The sequence below is a fragment of the Aquila chrysaetos genome, chromosome 20, assembly GCF_900496995.4.
Source record: "Aquila chrysaetos chrysaetos chromosome 20, bAquChr1.4, whole genome shotgun sequence".
Lineage (NCBI taxonomy): Eukaryota > Metazoa > Chordata > Aves > Accipitriformes > Accipitridae > Aquila > Aquila chrysaetos.
Window position 1 is genome coordinate 333194 of NC_044023.1, and position 20750 is coordinate 353943.

The following is a 20750-nucleotide window of genomic DNA, read 5'->3' on the forward strand; positions in this document are numbered from 1 at the left end:
AATTTTGCCAAGGCTCTCTTTGTGACACTTCTCATCTTTGTTGGAATTTTTGTCTCAGGTCATTCAAGCAACAATTGAAAAGCACAAACAGAACAGTGAGACATTTAGAGCTTTCAATAGCTCTTTTTCTCAAGAGGAGGAGCATCTTCCTGATTCCTCAGTAAGTACTAGTGCTTAATTCTCCTTCTTTGCTCTAAGTTTTACCAACAGTTAAAGCAGACCTACGCAGCTAACTTTAAAATACTGTAGTCTTGTTCTTGATTTTTATATTACATTATGGTACAGTCAGCTCCATTTCTCCGGCTCTCAAATGCACATCAGTCATAGTTACTCAACCATGGAGGTATGGAATAATTTACCCAGGGTAATTCAGTGCAAGAGACCTATCAGTCACGTTTTCCAGACTAGTGTCTCATTTAGCATAACAGGTGTAATTCTTCAGTGTTATGAGTGGTTAGCTGTCTGGAATGATGTTTGTGTGCCTGGGAGATTTTCTTCATTACCTTTCCCCATCTCCTCACAGATGCATTCTGCGATTATTTCTTTTTTCTTATTTATTATTATTTTAAAAGTTTTAAAGAGTTGAAAGGAAATCGATGCATTTTAAAATTTTCTTTAAAATACTGTCTTATAGATAATAAATATATTTCAGAAAGAATACTCTTCAGCTAAATATGCAAAATAGTCTTGAAAATTTATTCTGTTTCTCTACAACTGCAGTGTATTACTCTATGTTGATTTTGCTAGGAATTTTGGTTTGGAAGTATTCCCATGAGGATGATAATATCTCTTCATTAGACTTGAAAATGATGGTGATAACCTTAGCCTCAGTCATTTGCTACAAGCTAAAGAGGAGAGGGCCTGGGAGAGGGAAATTTTTAGGAATTTTGTGCCGAGCTGCCTGTGTGTTGATGATGTCAGTGGTCATACATGATAGATCTTGGAGGTCCATCTGCAGAGAGAGGAGGTCCATCTGCAGAGACTAAACTTGGGGACCGTTTTATCTTCCCCCTCCCCTGCCCTCCTAAATGTTTTTTTTTGGGGGGGGTACCCAAACATTTTTGACACCTCTTCTTTCCCATATCTGATTCAGTGACTCAATAATGCTGGATTTTTATCTGACTGATTTCCCAGGGGGCTCAGGAGAGATGTTAGGTATTCCTTTCATCCCAGCATTAATCAGACTGACAGCAGAGATCTTCGCAAACCTTCACAGAGTCTAGGATCCTGTTGCTGATAGCAGGCAGCAATGAGCCATTTTCAGAATATGGCATAGCTTACAGATCATGAACTATTCATCAGCTAAAAATACTTGGAAAAAATTGGAAAATAATCAATTCATGCCTATATTTTTAAGTTAACTCATGGCTGCCTTCAGAACCAGGATGCTCTGATGGAAAAAAAATCTTTTGCTAATAAGCAAACTAATAAGCACACTTATTTCTATCCATTAAGACGCAGTGTCTGTTCAACTTCATTATTATTATTATCTTGCTTTGTAATTTCCATTTTATTTTGCTTCTGTCTTAATGGTGTAGCCACATGTTTATACTCCACTGGTTCATAAAAGTCAAGCAGAGCAGAAGTCTGGTTTATCCCCAGGCTGTGATATTAATGCAGTATGCACCTTAATTTCTATTATGCCAGAATGCTAACCTGCATTTTTAGGAGATTGGCATATCTAGATAGTCAGCTTTGAAAACTGATGTCACGGCTAAATGTAGCAGAAATTGCTGTCAGTTAAAAAGAGCTGAAGGTGGTTCTGTAAGGAAAACTGGACAAATACTGACAGCGTTCTTAGTAGCAATATGCTGCTGTAGGCAGCATCCACCATACATATCTCATTATCTTTATGGAATATTGGGCAGAATGCTTTAGAAGGAAAAATGACAATAATCTCATGAGTCAAGAAATAAATATGCACTCGTGGATTCCGGGCTGGATCTGTAACAGCTACTAGAAATTGGACTCTGGTTCTAATAAGCCTGGAGAAAAACAGCCAAATTGCTTTTTTCCCATCCTTGGCCATACGTTTGATATGTTACAGTGCTTATGATTGATTTTAGTTGCGTGACCAGTGCATGCCTTTGCATACAATTCTTTACCATGCTCTTGTTTTCCCTGCTGACTTACATAAGCTCATACAAGCATTAAGAGTTGATCTTCAGCCTGTAATTTGCCTACAGAAGACTTGCGGTTCCTTGGAGGTGCAGAGATCTGACATTTGACCTGACTCTTAAGATTATGCCTGTGCAATAATCTACAGCAATTAATAAACTCCCACCTGTCAGAAGGTGAATGAATATTCAGAGTCATTGCCAGTCAGCCCCCTGCAGGGTGACTGTAGCAGTGGTCTTTTAAAGAAGTATTTTCAGAAAGCTGCAGGGTCCCTTTGTGGCTTATTTCCTTCAGAAGGAGGACAGTTGTTTCCCTGTTTACCATTTTCATCTGCAGCATTTCAGGACTATGTGAAGGTTTTTTCTTAAAGCCATCTAAAAATGTTCCCAAGGAAAAGGACCTCTTTTATTACGGCTTGATCTCAGAAGAGTTGGAGGCTCGTGATGTGGGGGAAGGACCCAGTTTCTGCATCGTTAGAAGGCTGGCAAGGAAAAGTGCCACAAAGAGCTGAGCTCTGTGGAAGTGGCATCCCTAAGATTTGAGACCTGGGAGTGCTTCTCTGAGTTAAATTATGATTTTTAGATCCTGTTAAATCATCATTATTTCCCACCCCTGTTTCTGTTCCTCCCCATAGCTCTGGGGTAGTTCTGACAAACATGTGAATAACTGTCCTCCTCATACCAAATCTTACACACTTTGAGTGGTAGTGGTAACAAAAGGGGGAGAAGCCCTTTTGAAATCTTTTCCAGGTTAAGTAAGAGTAGAGGGTACTTGATTTTTAGCACATTATTCCAAATAAATATTAAAAGAGCATGGGGATCAGAACAGGCAACTAGAGGAATTTACTCTTTTCCCTAAACTTGCTGGGGGTTTTCTCAATCTCCTTCAGACCCCATTTTTTTTCCACATTTTCCATTTCCCTTCTCAAGTCCTGTTTCCCAGCACACAGATGTCCTTTTACTGGGCAGAGGGATCTAAACACCCGGGTTGATTAGGATTCCAGTGGAAAGAAACCCCTTTCACAGGAGTGGGGAATAGATGATGTGAAGACCCTAGGGTTGCTGTTTTTTGGGGGGAGGCAGAAATAGTTGGCTGTAGTTGAGTACATGATGCTTCCCTTTAATTAAATTGCATTCCCTGAGGAAGTGCTCGGGCGGTGGCACAGCCCTAGCCCCAGGGGATGCATTTGCTTATTTGCTTGTTCTCAAGAGTCGATTAATTGTATTAGTATATAAATAGATACAACTAGGTATCAGAATGAATAGGTCTTCAATTGGGCCACTTAGTCAAAGCTACAGTTCAGGTTGTTTCTAATAACAGAGATTAAATCTTTTTGCTTTCAAGTGGAATGAAGCTGGAGTGCAAAAATGCACTGGAGATTTGGATAACCTCGAAACATGAGATGTCTAATTGGCAAAGGAAGAATGATCTATGGGAATAACAGGAGAATATATCATAAAGAGTCTAATATTTTGAGAATCCCCTGTAAACTAGAAAACTCCCTGTAAATTAATGGCAGATGAGATGCTTTTCCTTTTAGGATGTAGCCTATGATTTTGGTGTACATAAGCTTGTTATTTGACCTTTATATGTATTGAATATATATAGATGCCAGTTTGCATTTAATAAGAGATGTATTGCAATTAAGAAAAACTTAACTGAGTACTATTTGAATGAAGCAAATATTCTTCCTCCTCAGAATCCACTGACTACACAAAGCACTTGCTTGTTTGGCTTGCAGGGCTCAAATGGAGCGGTGTAATTCAAAACATGGCTGTTTGCTTTCTGCAGTGCTTATGGGGATAGGCACTCGCCGCAGTGAAAAGCAGGCTTGGTAATTCAGTGCCATCTGTACAGTCACCCAGTTCATAGTCAACCCAGTATTTGAGGGTGGCTGAGCATGTGTGCAATTGAAGTGTATTCACAAGCAAATAGCTAAGGGGCTAAAAGCAAATGATGCCATGTTTTCTTTTTCAGTGTTTAATATGTTTTAGGAAGAATGTCCATGTTGAAATTGTTCTGTGTCATTCTGTGCCCTTAGATAGCAAGCACCAGCTCAGTGGAATCAATGCCAGGAGCAGATAGTGGTGGTGCATTTGGAGGGGTAAGTAATTTGAAGCTAATATTTGGTAGAGCAAGGCGGGAGGCGGGGACTGGTTATGTTTCTTTTGTAGCAGAAAAAAAATCAGAGATACTTCAGTATATCGGTTTATATTCTGCTGTCTGTTGCTGCAGCTGTGCTGTCCTTAGCTTCTTGGCTAAGTTACAGCCACAGCTACTTGTAGAGTTGCACCATCAGTGAATTTAAATCCTCCTGTTCCAGATACAGCTGCACATGTGTGTGAACCTAGTTATGGGGAACCTAGCTGGAGGGAAGTTGATTGTTACGTTTGTAGCACTGGGGGGAGGGGGGATTGTGGGGGTTTTTGTTTGTTTTTAAATTCTGATAGGGAGCTACACTGAATGCTTGGGGGGAGGGGGGCAAGGAGAAACAAGGAAATCTGGCTGGTTAATACTGTCATCTTGTGTAACTCAGGATTTCATCTCCAGAACCAAACTTTGCTTAACAATTCTTTCATAGTGTGCTTTTCATGTTTCTGCCAATAGAGGAGGAGATGGTAGTACTTTCATACACCTCTGGCTTGTAAGTGATTGGCTGCTGCAAAAGCAAAGTATACTTTTAAAGGTATTTTTCATTTTGTTCTGTACAGCGTCTGTGACTGCTGCTGAGTCAAACCAGAGGTTTTGAGTCCTTAATAAGGTCTATTTTTTAGCATTCTTATCTCTCCCTTCTAAAATGTCTTCTGAGAATAACAGACTTTCAGGAAATGCCTTAGGGTCAGCTACCTTTACTGAAAAAAGCCCCAACAGAAAGAAACAACAACAATGAAAAAAACCCTTATCTGCTGAGACATACTATAGGATATTATGTATTAGCATGACCTCTTTAGTAACAAAGGAGCCACTTAGCAGGCTATTCCAGACCTCTGGCCAAACTTGTAGCCTACTGGAGGAGTTTACAGAGTATCAATGAAAAGCTGTTAAACAAGCCAGCAACCTGACCTATACAAGCAAGAGCCTATTAAAAATAAGTGCTTGTAATTAGTGTACTCCTTGCTGTTTATTGTTTGTTCACACTTCGTTTTTTCCCTAAGCACTTTTTTATTCATATGTAGTCAGTTTTGCAATTACTGCCCCTGTTCCTTGAGTTACAGACAGATGCTATAGTGAGCTAGCTACTTAATGAAAAAGGTGTTTTATACAGTATTAAAAACCAAACACATAAAAATTTCTGTTGGTCTTAAGTTTCTTAGGGAAATGTAAATTTTAGTTGTAATTAAATTTAAAAAAATTAGATCTTTTTAGTTAATTATAAATAGTTGTCAGTGATCTGCATAGTATATCTTGACACATTAAGTAATTTTCCTGAAGTTGTGTATCTAAAGAACAATTTAATTCCTGAGATAGAAATAAAAATGGAGTTGATAAAAACCACAAAGCTAAAGATACGCAAAATTGTGTAGTATTGATTCTGGGATCTCATTCTGCTGTATTGTAGCAAATGGATAACATCAGCATGAGCAATGGATTCAGATGTTAGTTGCAGCTTTAGAAAATATTAATTTTTGATGATGACATCCCTTTAGAAACATCTCAGTGAGTGCATGAGCAAGTACATTCTGTGCTTAACAGCTTCCACATGCAAACCACTTGGTGGTAGTGGTGGTCAGCAAACTACTGTCTCCTTCCTGTGGTTCTGCTGAGTCTACTGAAGAGTCTGCTGGGTTTTTCTTCAGTGTTACACATTAGCATAACCAGACAGTGAAAATCTACTGCAGGAAGTATAATCTGCTTGCTGTACAGCATTGTGGTAACTGTTCACTGCACTGCACTGCTAGCACAGTTTATGCTCAACCTTCTGCTTGCACGAGGAAAGTACAAGCCAGTGGAAGATTGTCTTGCATGTAACCTGGCATGTATGACATTGACATATAGAGAAACAAACTAAATAATTTTGCTGCGTTACAAAGTAGAAAATATACAATATAATTTAAATTAATTTCTCACATATATTCAGCATTTCCAGAAGCACCTGCTGATGTTCTGCCCCATTGCGGGTGTCTCCAGATATGTAATTTGTAAATGGAAAATATGCAGCTGTATAAGCATAATGAGAAGAAAAAGATTTGAAACCCCTATGTTGCTCATACTCTGCCCATATAAGAGTCTCATCAAACTGTGTATATTGCATGTACAGCATTGAGACTTAACTTCTACCTACTGGCCCAGACAGCATGAAATATATAGCAAGTAATAAATAACAGAACAACAGTCTCCTGAGCCCATTGGTTTTCATGCTGTTCCTACCAGCTCTTCAGTGTTTCTTCCCTGCTTTTCTGAAGCAAATGGAGGCTCCAGTGGTTCACTAATGATGCGATGTCTGCTTTCCTAAGCAGTCCAGCCACAGACCTTCACCTTGCAGTCACTTAGCTCTAGGCATGAGTTGTACCTCTTGCTGGGGTATACGCTCTTTTTCCGCCAAAATTTTAAAGCTGGAGGAAACTGTCAAGATTTAGAGAGTTAAATGCAGCTGTAGAGTAAAAGTAAATCAGTGGTCAAAACAGGCCAGTCTGAAAGAAGTTATTGTAGATACTAGCTTTGAACAAATTTTATGCAAGTGTTTTTCCCTGTTGGACTCACCAGCTTCAAAACAGAGCTGGGTACACCAAGAAAGATAAGAAATATGACAATTATTCAAGTGCATTAGTATCAAGGTATTCCAGTTGAAGCTAGCCCAGCTTCGTATTAGCCCCCCCTTAACATACATCAACAGTAAACAACGTAGCTTGTGTAATAAAGGATACAGTTGCAAAGTGACTGTTATTTATCTTGGATGAACAAGGTTTATGAATTACAATGCACGTCCTTGTTTTCTACAAAAACCTCTCTGTTCAGATGGTGTACAGTTACGAGTATGTGGCGAGGTCAACTTCCTGAGCCATCGCTGGGTGGGATGGGGGGGACTGCCCGTGCAGCAATGTCTCATGGCTTTCACAGGGATGGAAAGCAAAGGGCTCTTAATTCTTTCCCAGTGTCAGCAGTTAAATAACATAATATTGAATAAGTCCTTCTTCTATAATTGCCCTTTGGAATTTGCCAAGTCGTAAAGAAAATACATTTTCATTTTTATTATCTTTTCTACAGCTGCAATAGCAATGTTTCAAACTCTTGTGTTCTCACTGTATTCTTATAATGTTGATAAATATTATGAAACATGGCTGGTATTCATCAAACACTTAAAGACCTCTTTATATAGGGCCTTTTTTGGTTAGTGACGTTAGTATTAAATGCTTGTTGTATGCTACAGCACAAGATATAATGGTCTAAAATAAAAGCTCAGGCGTAACTGTCATAACAAATCTTGCCCAATACAATACCCTTTCTGCTTCCTTTCTTTTGTCAAATATATGGGTCATGTATTTCTGAAAGTGAACACTGTCCAGACTGTTTCACATTGAGGAGGAAGTCAAATATGAATCCATTAGAGGAAGTATTCAACTTGAGTCTTATCTGTGTTATAGAAACATGAATGTGGGTGATGATGGATATTCCTATTGAAGTACAAATCAAATTAACCAATCTCCACATGAAGCAGTCCATTCAATTCATGTTAGAGGAACTTCAGCATTTTTCCTATGCAGGCATGTTTAGGTATCGATTGAAAGCCAAAAACTGGTTTTGTTTAGCATTCGTCAAGATTATCTTCCAGTCACATTTCACAAGGCTAAATGGTGCCTTGATTTATGCTCTTGCCATTGCAGTAACACTAGTGAAATTGTTGTTAACATGAGAATCAAAAGGCTTGTTATGCTATATGCAAATTTTAACTATTAAGAAGAGAAAAAATAAAGTTGACCAGTGAGGAAATGTTCTGATCTAATGACTTAAGGGGAACCCATCCCTAGCCAGTGGAAGGAAAATCAGTCTTCTAAAAAATTAAATAGCATTAGCAGCAAAATCAGAGTGAGAAATTGCTGACTTTAGCCAATATATGTGATACAAATAAAAAAGTTACTCTGTAGATTGCTGCTGATCGGTAAAAGCTTTTCGAATCGCCTTAATTGTACGCCTTACTTGGAGGGGTCTAATAGAGCCTGAAAGGAACGTTTTTGCCAATGATTCATCTGAGGCATTGTTCGGTTGGTGTAATTCAACATCATACTGGTTACATCTGGTTCTTCACAAGAAAAGTGAAATACTGCACTCTGCTTATGTGTGGGGGAGGACTTGAATCTGCAGGCATTCTGTTTTGCTGAGCAATTAATATGTACGTATATGGGGGTATAGTGATTTTCCTGAATGAACAAATACATATGACTGTGCTTCACCAAGCTGAATTGCAAAATGTCCTATGTACTTGTATACAAGTTTGAAACATTGCTATTGCAGCTATAGAAAAGATAATAAAAATTAGAAGATCCAATCCAATTAGAAGTAATTAGTTGTGGTTTTGTTGTGTAATGCCGTTACAAGCCAGGGTGGTTTCAGTAGCTCTGCTGAAAGACAATGTGCCTTCCTCTGTAACCAGGGAATGGCAGGGCAGAGACTCGAGGCTGAAAGATGAAAGAGTGGTGTCAGCTTATAAAATCTGATTTTTATTTTTTTTTAATTGGCCTGAAAACCTGTATTAGTGACTTCTGCAGGTTAGTCGCAACCTGCAGGTTAGTCGTAAGGTGGAAACTTAGGGCGAAAGGCAGGATTTCCCTAGTGCTGGTGACACCTGCCTGGTGATCCGTGGGCAACCACTGCTAATTGTAATTGCTGCTGCCTTTCCTTCCACCCCCACATGCCCCCATCTTTGTGTTAAATAGAGGCTTTGAAGAAGGGGAAGTTTAAGCCAATTGTTCTCTCTCAAGTGGACTTAAGTTGTGACTTAGTAGGCACATGTGGTTTAAGAGGAAGGGGGGGTTGTCAAGGAGTCCAGAATCTGTGTAACCTACAATGGGCCTGGTCTTCACCTGGTTGATTTTCAGAAAAAATGTAAAATACCTCTGCTCTTTTGATTTAGAGGAAATGTTTCTTCTCCCAGTAGTTTGTTAAATGATTGTGTCAAGCAAACGAAAATGAAGAGAGATATCAAACCTCTTCTCATGAAAGAGCTGTGCCGGAGGAACATGATGCAACCACATCCTTCAGGCTTGGATCTCCATACAGATGCTGCCTGGCTTGGGGTGCCCGAGGCTTACCCCCAGGGAGCTGCTGTTCCCTTGCACATAGCCATCCTGACTAGGAAGGAAGAATAGTATTTATTAAAAAAGAAAACAAAACAGGGGGTCCACTTGAAGTTCTATGTGAAGCTGTATTTTGTGAACTGCACGTTGTCATGTTAATGCTCTTCCATTTATCAGAAAATTGTACAATTGGGTTTACTTATACTGAGTGACTTTGTGTGCCAGCTTAGGTGCTTAGCTTAAGAGGCTAAACTTGCATGGCTATCGAGACAGCTGATAAAAAGTGTCTTCTGCCAAGAGCAGTTGATAGCAGGTCCCTGGTGTAGGTGTCCCTGTCTTCCTGAGGAGCTTTAGGTTTCAACATGGGCTGGGAGGGAGCCTAAGGAAACTCCTAAATTAAGTATTTGAAGTTGTGTGGTGCAAAAATCCACTGCCAGCACCGTTCACTTCTTCAGTCAAGCCATTTTTCCCAAAACCTTCTCATCTCCTCCCCACAAACCGAAGAGCTTACAACGCACTCATGAAGTCAACAACATTTACCTTAACCAAGAGACATTACAGCAGGAAGGAGGAGATGAGTGCTGGAAGGAAAGCTCTTCTTGAGAAGCCCACATTGCCAATTCTTCTTCCTCCTTACCAACAAATGGTGAGATGAGGTCACTCAGTGGCAGTAAGGGCACAAGTGGGCAGAGAGTGACTTGAGGAATTGACTTAGCAATCTGAGATCACATGATGCCACACCAGAAACACCCGATGGCTGAGCCAGCCATAGGTCATCAGCAGAGTGGATATGAATTCTTTTCTAAAATGGTGTGAAACCCAAAGAGCATCTTTGTCAGTAGGAGAACTCCATGAATTGTTTTGCGATCTTTTTTTTTTTTTTAAATATCACATAATTGTACTTTTCATTTCAGAGTGATTCCTGTAGGAAATCTTCCAAATCTAAGCGAGACAAGGAGAAACAGGCTTGCAAGAGCTGCAGCGAAAGCTTTAACTCCATTACTAAAAGGCGGCACCACTGTAAGCAGTGTGGGGCAGTAAGTATCACAATGTACTGAGCTTTTTCGTTTCTTCTGCAGAGACCATTGAAGAGAATTTTTTATTTTTTCAGTGCAGGAACTAAAAGATGTTCTGGTTCATGGCAGATCATTGACAGAGCAGATCTTCCCACTTGCTTTACTCCCTGGGAATCGGGGAAAAAAGAGCAAAACTCTGGTGCAAGGGGCCTAGTCTGTGCTGGTTTAAAGGCAAATACAGTGCCTCAGTGGATGAAAAGAAAGGTAGTGCCTTCCCTGGGGATGTGCATGTATCCGGGGAGGGAGTTGTCCCCTATATTTTATTTGCAGAAACAGAATGGCCTTCTGACAGCCTTACTTCAAACAGCAGCTCTTTCCAGGATGAACAACTGAACATGCTATATTAAAGATAGATGGGTTCTTCTTTCCCTAAAGCAGATATCAAGAATTGCTTGTGCCAAAGTGGTTTCCTCCTGCTTGAAAAGACAAAAAAAATCAGTCCTGCAGATTCAAGGCCGAGTTACTGAAGGCACTTAGCCACCCTTCCCCAGTGCCATTCAATGACATCTTAATTCTCAGGGTTTTTTTCGAAAATCACAACCACAGCCAAGATGAGATTGATTTCTGTAATATGACTTGAAACCTGCCTTCTGTGACTTGAGTTTCATGGTTCAGTGTTCCTAATGTAACTAGGAGAGAATAATGTTATTTAAATACCATTATTCATTTGAAGTGGAGATAAATTTTCAGCTGAAGAGAGACCTAAATGTATAGTTAAGATGTTTAAAGAAACCTCAGTCTCAGCAATTGAAATAAAATTACTGTGGAGGAGACACTTTTGCACTGGAGTTGGGGTTTTCAATCTTCCGGGTTTGTTTTCATTAATAATTACTAAAATAATGAAATACATTTCTGGAGGTTTAAAATGTTCCATTGCAAAGCTCAGGATTATTAAAGAAATGAAATAATAGCTTTTCCCCATGCACAGAGAGATAACAACAATCACATTATTAATAATTTATTGTTAAACAGTTATCGGTTATGTGATGTTTTGTGATGTGGCAATAGCATTCAAATTAAAGAAGTTAATTCATCTCAAGGAAAGACTGTCATGTTTCTAAAAATGCTAGCTTGTTTTTTGTTAATATAACTTGGCAGAATGGTGCTTCACTTGCTGAATTAAGGCAGTTACCTTCATACAGTAATTAACGTCTTGCAGTGAAGCATATGATACCATATACTTGTACCTGAAGGGTGTTTGTGGTGTATTATTGTACAGTAAATTCAGAATGGATGTTGAATCGGGCTGACTGTCCCTTCCTTGCACCTCAGGGGACAGTTTCTCTCCCTGGAGCAGCTGTGCAACAGCAAGTGGTAGAGTCAGATTTTAAGCGTGAAAACAGGTTCCAGAGCTGCAGATCCATCACTCTTCACAAGCGCCGGTTTCATGGGACTGACATGTCATTGTGTGCTCCTGGCAGCTGAGGAAAGGAATCAAAAGTTGTTAATTTGGCAATTAGTTTTTAATGGATAATATATTGGACTACGGTCTTAAAATGGTCAGTGATTTTTGGATTCCTCAGTTCTATCATGCTGAACTGCCTAATTGATGAGGAAGCGTCAGCCACCTTTACTGTGAAAATCAGACCTTCCTAGACCATTTTGTGATTGGCATTAAAAAACACTAATTGCTTTGTCAGCCCAAGCCCTTTTTGACTCATAAAGGCTTATAAGAAAAGCAAATTTGCATGATGTTAATCATAAAATATTTCCCAAAAGGCATATGTTTTCTTTAATTAGGTATATTGGTACACAGCATGGGATCACAAAAACATTAATAATTAATGGAGGTAAATAAAGTAAATGTAATTTTAGTCACTCTGTCTTACGCTTACATTAGTTTTCTGGAATTTACTTTAATAACAACTGTTCTGTAAGTCACTCTTTGGAGAAGGGTTATGTTTTAATGATGGCTAATAAAGCACCGTCTTTCTGATACAGGTGATCTGTGCAAAATGCTCTGAGTTTAAACCACTTGCAGATAATAGCCGTCATAATCGAGTGTGTAAAGAGTGTTTTCTGCAGTTACCAGCAAGCCCATGCAGCCCTGGAGTGGAAGTAGTCGGAGAACAAAAGAAAAGACTAGCTGCAGAGGTACATTATTTAGCTAAGAAACTTTTGGGGTGTTAGCTGCCATTGTGAGTCCTTTTTCTTTTTTTTTTTAAATGTATTTATTGAAAACAATTAAAATTGTTTGGTTACCTTTTTTCCCCCACCATGATATTTGACCCTCCGGCCTAAAACTTGTATTGAATGTGCATGCAGCCTGAATGCTGTTTGTAAATGGTGAGCGTTCATCGTAGGATGCTGATCATACAGGGATGCACACAGGTTTTGCAGCTAAGCTTCAGCTTTCAAAGTAACAAAAAAGAGGAAAAACTTCTGGCTTCTTTTTATTATGATGCATTTCCAATCTTGAGTTGTGCACAGTAACTATTGACAAAACAAGATTTGTTTTTTCTCTTTTAACTCCATATAGAAGATACTTTTGCACTCCTTATTTCACATCCTGTCAAAATATCACTGAAACAAATTTTTTTCTTAGTTGATCATTCAAAAGCATGGCATCCTTCTGAAAGACTATCAGGATTCACTGAAACTTTCTCAAACCTGCTATAATGCAAACTCTTTTCTCCAAGATGTGACTTCCACAAATTATACTGTGTAAACTACTGCTTCACAATTGCCACAGATGTCACCAAGCTTTATACTATAATAGCGGCACATCCTACCCGTATTTTTTACAAGAACAAGAAACATGTTGGCAAACTAATTTGTTTTATCCTCACCCACAACAACTGAACCTTCTCTTACCAATGCTTTTTTTAGACTATGGGCAGAGCTGTGAGTACCATTACATGCCAAGCTGTTCATGGGCCACCTTGAAGAAAAGTTTTTTATTTATTTTACCTGTGAAATACAGCCAGAAGTCACTGCATATGTAAAAGAGCACATTCATCTCAATTAAAAGTGGACCTACAGGGACATTAGATTCTTGAAAGACCCACTAACACACCGAGAACTTAACTTCATTGGAAACCATCCTTCCCCCTGATATGCTGACCTACACCGTACTGCTTTGAACGCTGCCTGGAAAATTGGGGAACAATTGCAGCCTATACTGGAAAATATCTTACCTTGAAAAACATCTTTCTGGAAGCCACCTCTCAGAGCCATCAGACTGCTTCCCAGCCTTGTTATACTCCTCATCAGAACGAAACTACATGGAAAACAGCTAGACTCTGAGCAAGAAACATATCCAGAGCTCCTGTGACAAATGTTTCCTCAAATAGTAGTCTTAGACCCTGCCCCGCTCTGCTTCCCAGCATGTCATATTTCTTTCCAGGCTACTAAATGTAGCTACACGAGTAAAATTACACCAGCACAGCGTCCCAGAGTGAACTCTGCTGCTCAGGTTCTTTGTCAGCTTTGTACCCAAACGCATCCAGAGTCTCAGACGTACAAAGTGGGGTAAAGCTACAAATGCACATTGCCCTTCCCTGAACTACCACACCTGCAGACCGCAGAGAAGATTCTGGATCCGGAGCTTGATACCATCAAAATCTTCAGATATACACTACAGCTATGCCTACAGATGATGAGTGCTTAATATGCATCAGTATAGTCTGTGGTATCTCATGATAAACTTTCTAGCACTGTTTCAGCAGAGCTGTTTGCCAGTAAAGTGAAAACCTACACCTACCCAGCCGAGAGCTCCATTAATCTGAAAAGCCAAAAAGCAAACCAGTGAAATGTGACCTATGGCTTTACTTTAGAAAGCAGATTACAGCAGAAAGCTGTAAAAACCCAAGGAAAAGAGTCATTTTTCCCTCATATGCTCAGGCTCCTAGCCTTCTGCTAAATCTTCAAAGGATCAGGTAAAATGCAAGAAAGTAGGTTTATAAAAAGAAAGATCAGAGCCAGTCTTTTTCTTTCCCTCCTATTTACATTAAACTTTCTTAACAAGCTTGATAGCAGCTGAGGAGATTGCCACTTTGCAGATGTTATTAGCAGATGCCAGAAAACCCCTGGAGTCTTTGGTGCAAAGTCTAATGTGAACAGGAATTTTGTTTTTCTTTGCTTTCTATCAGAAGACAAAAATTTCTTTGAATCTTTTTTTGCCCTAGTGCTCTCTTAATCTGGCTCACATCTCTCTCCATCTGTGCACAAGAGTGTCTGTTAATACACCTTTTGCATTAATTTGAAATCATCTCCCAGCCTACTTTGCTAAGCAAGAAACTAGCTGTGTCATCTTAATTACCATTCTCAATTTTTTTGGTGGAAGTGGAATTTAACTTCATATCCGCTGGGAACAGTAGTTCAGCATCTGCCTCTATTACATGGAATTGTGCTATTTCTTGATGGTATATAATAATGATTAGACTTTTGTTCAGTTATGGGCTATCCAGCGTTTGCCCTACAGTATTATTGGACTCTGGACAACTTACATTAAGTATGTTTTATACTTAATTCTAAGTATTTTGCCTGTGTAAGCATCAATGGAAACAGCTCTTTTTTTCTTTTTTTTTTTTTTTTTTCCTTCATCCAGAAGCAAAGCATCTTAGCAGCTGAAAATAGCCTCTTCAGCAGCTACCTCCAGTTCCTTGAAAAAGGGAAGACTTGGTACAAAATGTGGGTGACCATCCCCAAGACTGAACCTCTTGTTCTGTATCTTCAAGGAAGTAGCCAGGTAAAATGGCATTCATGAGGGTTAACACACCGCAAAAAAAAAGAAAAAAAAAAGCGTAAGTTTAAATATGTCAAGCTGAGAAATAGGTCAAAGGATTTGGCTTGGTTTCAACAACAAAAATGAACTTTGTCTTCTGAATATAGCACAAAGCCTCAGAGATTTCAGATTTCCTTGTTATCTGTAGTTACTGCTGATATGGTTCTGAGCAAATGTTTAAGCTCATAGCTTTTATTTTCCATTTTTTAACAAAAAAAGAACAAAACAAGGATAACTTGGTTATGTTTTGCTTTTTTTAGAGGTTTCAGACAGGTATATTCAAAGGTTTTTTTACCCTGTCATTAGGGAAAACATTTCTTGTAAAATGTATAGAGCTGTGAAGCAGTCTGAATATTGCAATTGCTGGTTCAAGCATTTGGGTTTTTTTAAACCTAGTTCTGCTTTGAGAGGGTGGAGAATTTGTAGAGATGTAGATGTTCTTCGTCCTGAAAAATGGACGGTGTTTGGTAAAGCTCCTTGTCGTAGCATGTGATTTTATCTTTACTTGAAATAATTACTGTGGTAAGTTTTTGTTGGTTTTTTTTAAAGCGTGCTGTTGAAGCATTTGTGTGTAATGACAGTCAAGCGATAGAAATATCTATATCCAAGATAGAATATCCAAAATAGAAATATCAGTTATGCTTCCAGAGTACTGAAGATAAAGAATGACAATTCTGAAATGACATCCCCCATATCTGGTTTTGTATATGGCATTTGACATGTTTATATAGAGCTTTGTTTTATCTCCTGGGTGGGATGGAAGAAGAAATGGGTCCAAATTCAGCCTACCATTACCCTGCTATAATTGTAGTGGTATGAAGGGTTTGCTTTTTATTAGCGTCAGTTTGTACGGCTGTAGCTAGGAACAGTCTGGGAACTAAATATTACCCATGATTTTATAAAGCTATTCAAAGTAAAGCTTACCCCATAGCAAATGTTCAATAAGAAGTACATGTTGTCCTTAGAAGTGTGTTTGGTTTGCTGCTTGTCAGCAAGAACACCTCTGATTTTAAACAACTGTGTGTAATGTTTTAAGCATAGTGCTCGAGAGACTGAAAGCTTGAATTTGGAGCTCCAGACACAGCCCACTTGGCTTTGTCTGGGATTCAAACCCCACACTGGGTAAGCTTCCAATTCGTCCCACGGGCAGCTAGCTGCCTGGCTTCCCTCCTAGTCAACAGGAGATGCATGACTGAAATTACAAGTTCAAAAAGCAAGTGGCCTCAGACAAAGCACTAAAATGAATGCAACAAACCCAGTCTTTAGATCTCTCTGGAGCCCAAGCTGGGGAAAGGAATAAAGCTTTAAAAAGCAAAGCAGAAAGAATGGCTTCTCTGCCTAACTTTTCAACTGATGCGAAAGCTATGCCTCAGCGAAGGACCAGCACAAGCTATGTATCCCGTACAAACCAAGCCAGAGTGTCTCACACAGGCAAGCTTGGGGAAGGAGAGTGGGAATAGAGGGAGAGAGGTCTAAATTCTTTGGCCTTTCTCACCCAGGAGCAACATATGTCGCCTAAAAGATGACTGGAATGAGGAGTTGAGAGGAAGCAACGTCTCTTACATGGTATGACCTAGAAAGAGAGTTTCTCCCAGTGCCCAACTGACTGTTGCAGAACAGTGCAAATAATAACTCATGGGACATAAATCAGCTGTATTTAGTGCACAGCAGAATGATGCTCAATTGTCCAGGCCCACTCCTGACAGTCGTGACAGGGTTGGGTTGGAAGCTGAAGGAGCTTCTGTGCTTCATATGCTATGTTCTTTGCTCCATGCCCTGCCAAATTTGATCTTGAGCTTCTATTGATATCATTAGTAAGATCCTATTTTTTAGGGGAAAAGGGTGCCTTTGACACTGATTGTCGATTTTATGACAGTTAAATTTAGTGATTAGTGTCCTCAACTATTTCAGGTGTGAGATAAATCTCCAAATAAAGCAGCAAGAAAGCATACAGGACAAGGTTGATCTATCTCACATTCAATAACCAAGCCAGGATTTACTATCAGGAATCACCAGTTGCAGGCTAAGACTATAAACAACAAAAATGAGTCCCTTCTTCAAGGGCCTACCATTCCCACTCGTATACTTTCTTCAATTTGCATCCAACTGAAGGAAAAAATTACGAAGCAAATCCAATTCCTTGATACTAACCCAACGTTCTTGTTAGTTCTGGTTTACATAGTATACACTAGACTTCTGAGAAAAATCTTTTCCAGAGCTGCTTTCATGGTGGCTGAGTGTCTGGAACCAGTTGGGAACCACTCACGTGCTTGAATGTTGTTTTCCCAGGTGTTGTTTCATTTTGTACAACAGCCTCAATGCATCTCACAAACCTCTTTAAGCCTGCAAAGAAGCATTTCAGTGCCTAAAAAAAGAGCTGCCTTTTGGGAATAATATTGTCAACAATAGTATTAAAGGTCTTGAAACACAGACCAAGTGAAGCATGACTGCAGGAGTTTGAAAGTTGGGGGATTATTTTTAAAAAGAACAGAAAGAATAGCTGCCTCTTGGGAAGAAGGAGTAAACCCAGCTGAATCTGGAGCTTCTGATACTTTAAAAGCCCTGACAGCTTTCGTCCTCTGCACCCCTGGCCGTCACACCGAAGAAGGGATGCCAGTGCAGATGGAAATACGGCTCACAGGCTTTAAAATAGCAATAAAACTGCTCTTTTGCTTTAGATCCTTGTTCCAGGAGAATGAATTAATCCCCTGAGTGTTCACGGTTTAAGTCTTCCATGAGGTTTTATGCATGAGGATAAAATTCACAGCTTACTTAGGTATGGAAATCATGCCAATTTTGTCTGTCCTCAAACGGAGACAGAATTTGTGCAGCTGTTTGTCATGTTTATCTGAGTGGAATTATAAGAGTTTACTTATAAGCAAAGACCACCTCAAGCTTAAGGATCAGCAGTTTTATAGAAATTATTAGTCTGTCTTTCCAAGGGCTCCACCTAGAGCTTCTGCCCCCATTGGCCTAGTAAAATGCGCAGCTACCTCCACAGCTCTGACATTAACGTACACCTGATTGAGAAATAAAGAATTAAGGAGTCCCAGCTAGCTGGAGAAGTATTGAATTTTGGAGAAATACAGAAGGTAAATCTAGTGTAGTGAGAGCTAGTGTATATAATAATTACCAGGTTTGATCCAAGAGAAAATTTTGCTTTATAAATTCTGAAGAAAAATCTTTTATTCATCATGTAAATGCATTTTACTCCTAGAAAATATGGGAATAGCTGAGTTTGGAGTTGAGCTCAGGGTTTTAGAGAAGTATTTTTGTGGCTTGTCTGTTGACCCTGTTTGGGTGAAGCTTTAATTGGCTCTGCACAAAACTCTGCCTGTCCTTTTTCATGGTCCTTGCATCTTGGCACTCCATCGTATCACGGGAGTCTCTCAATGATTTGTGCAAGGTTGGGATTAGATCATAAGTGGGTAGAGAGTGGAGTTTGGGTGGAAAAAACAGGGATTTTCTAAGGCTACTCAAAAGTAGGAGGGGAAAATTATAGTGGTCCATCAGTGGGTAACTGTTGTTCTGTGTAATTGTGTAAGAGAGCTTGAACACTGCCAAGAGATGTGCAATGCAAGAGAGATGTCTGTATGGAGGGGTGCATGAAATAGAACTGCCTGTATGGTGGAACTGAGCTATCCGTTCCCAAATCTTAAACCCTGGGTGTGGTAATGGCTGTAATAGAGCAATAAATAAATGCTTCTGTAATTACCTAGATAAATAATGCATTAGTATTATGCTGCTTAGAGTCAGGATGAGTGCACAATGCTTGTGATTACTGACAGCATTACACATTCAGTAGATTTTTGTGTATCATTCACTATCTCACGAAAATGATTGAAATCAAGCAAAGCTCTTCTCAGCACTGGTTAGTTTGGTTTGATGAACTGCTGATATCAAGCAATCCTAGTATGTTGCATACAGAAATATTTAAAAATACTAAACAATTCAACCAACCAAATCCAGTAGGCTCTTAAAAACAGAATATTAAATTTATATCTCTGTGAGGCCTGTAAATCCTACTAACATGCACAGTGGAGGGCCCAAATTCCTTGTGTGTGCAGAATAGGCCCTGGGTTTGCTGGACTCCAGGTAGGAGGGGAAGGGCTCAGTGGCAGAGGAAATGCAGAGATGCTCGTGGCCCCGCAGAGCGATCTGCTTTTGGTGTGTGGTATGACTTGAGGATGAATGCTTCACCTTTATCTGTCAGTAGCACAGCTTTTCAGAGATAATTTAAATCCCTTCCTTTTGGATCAGGCAGGTACAGAGAAAGTGGCAAAGGCATCATATTAAGAAAAGGGAGGAAGCAAGACCAAAGGCAGTCTGCTTAATTTGCCTGTGTCTGCATATGTTGGGTAGGTGTAACATGTACAATTCAAACATCAATTTGCTCTTACGCTGCACTTCTTGGCTACAAACAATACCATTTTTCATTGTCATGGGCAACCTCCAGTTTTACATGTGACAAGTCTTAGTGTCTATTTTTCTAAAACAAGATCAGTGAAGCAGGCATGGTTGAACTTGCATGTGCTGTTGTGCATTTTGTGTTCATCAGTCCCATATTTGCTTGCTTTAGCACTGCCTCTTATGCAGGTCTAGAGCTACTCTGTACGTGCCAGTTCAAATTTCTGCATGTGCAAGACCTCCCTGTTTATATGGATGTGGCTGTGGTGTCAGGATCTGGAAATTGTGTGCTGCTTTTAAGACAACTACTTACACTCAAATAGGAGCTGAATTCTTTAGTGTTTGACCTAAAGCTGCTGTAAATCTCCTTGAATAGTCCTTGGTCTTCTTGAGTAGTGCTGGCATTTTTGCATAACAATAACAAGTAGTAGATTAATAAATCAGGAAGCCTGTATTGATTTAGTAAAACGTCTAGACACATTTTTGACTGTGTATTTTTTGCCCCTTTAGTTAATGTATTTGTTTGCATTGATGTGAGGCACTTCTGAAACTTGAATTACTTTAGTCTAAGTGTTAGAAAAATAATTTTTTTGCCATTGTTCTCAGAGGTGCGGTCCCCTTCCAGATTTACTAAGTCATCTGCATTCAGTATGGGGTGACAAAAGAATGACTTTGCCACCTCTTTGTGGGATGCCTTGTTAACTTTGGTATGAGGCTGCTACACAAGTAGCTGCTACAAGAGGCAACAGCTTCTTACAGGTGCTCGATGCCTGTGTGGTTTAGACTTCAGTTTGAAGCCTTTGAAAATGCTTTGCTGGCATCAGTTGAAACGAGTTGCTTGGTCATGGCACACCCTGCCTTGCCAAAGTACACCTTTCCTGAGAGCTTAGTAGAGGAGTTGGTTGGTGCTCACGATGTGACTGTTAGAGAGCTGTATCACTCCTTAGACGTGTGAGTTAATCTGGCCTTTAAAGGATGTTCAAGAATCTGAGCTTTGACTTCCTTGACAACTCTGAAAGGCATCATAAATAACCCAAGACCTTCTGAGAAGATTCACTGATTGATTTAAAGTCTGAAATTCTCTTTTATTTCAAAGTGGTCTTCCCTGGTAGTTAGTTATCTCAGTGCCCAGCTCTGCTTATATGTCTCCTTTTAACCAATCTTACAAATATCCCGTGAGGTTCAAAAGGG

The 20750-nt window shown here is 39.6% G+C and overlaps 1 protein-coding gene and 1 long non-coding RNA gene across 8 annotated transcripts in view; one reads left to right on the plus strand and one right to left on the minus strand.

Moving 5' to 3' along the window:
• The window catches only part of FGD3 (FYVE, RhoGEF and PH domain containing 3), a 117113-nt gene that overhangs the window by 94308 nt on the left and 2055 nt on the right, over positions 1 to 20750 (plus strand). For all 7 annotated transcript variants that reach the window (XM_030043477.2, XM_030043476.2, XM_030043481.2 and 4 more), the window contains exons 14-18: positions 59 to 160; positions 4160 to 4222; positions 10265 to 10387; positions 12368 to 12520; positions 14976 to 15116. In XM_030043477.2, the coding sequence (XP_029899337.1) occupies positions 59 to 160; positions 4160 to 4222; positions 10265 to 10387; positions 12368 to 12520; positions 14976 to 15116 (582 nt within the window). The remainder of the gene's footprint in view (positions 1 to 58; positions 161 to 4159; positions 4223 to 10264; positions 10388 to 12367; positions 12521 to 14975; positions 15117 to 20750) is intronic.
• LOC115353720 lies at positions 11369 to 14117 on the minus strand. The gene is made up of 2 exons (XR_003927674.2): positions 13564 to 14117; positions 11369 to 11847 (listed from the first exon to the last, which is right to left on the minus strand). It is a non-coding gene; the product is annotated as an uncharacterized LOC115353720 (long non-coding RNA).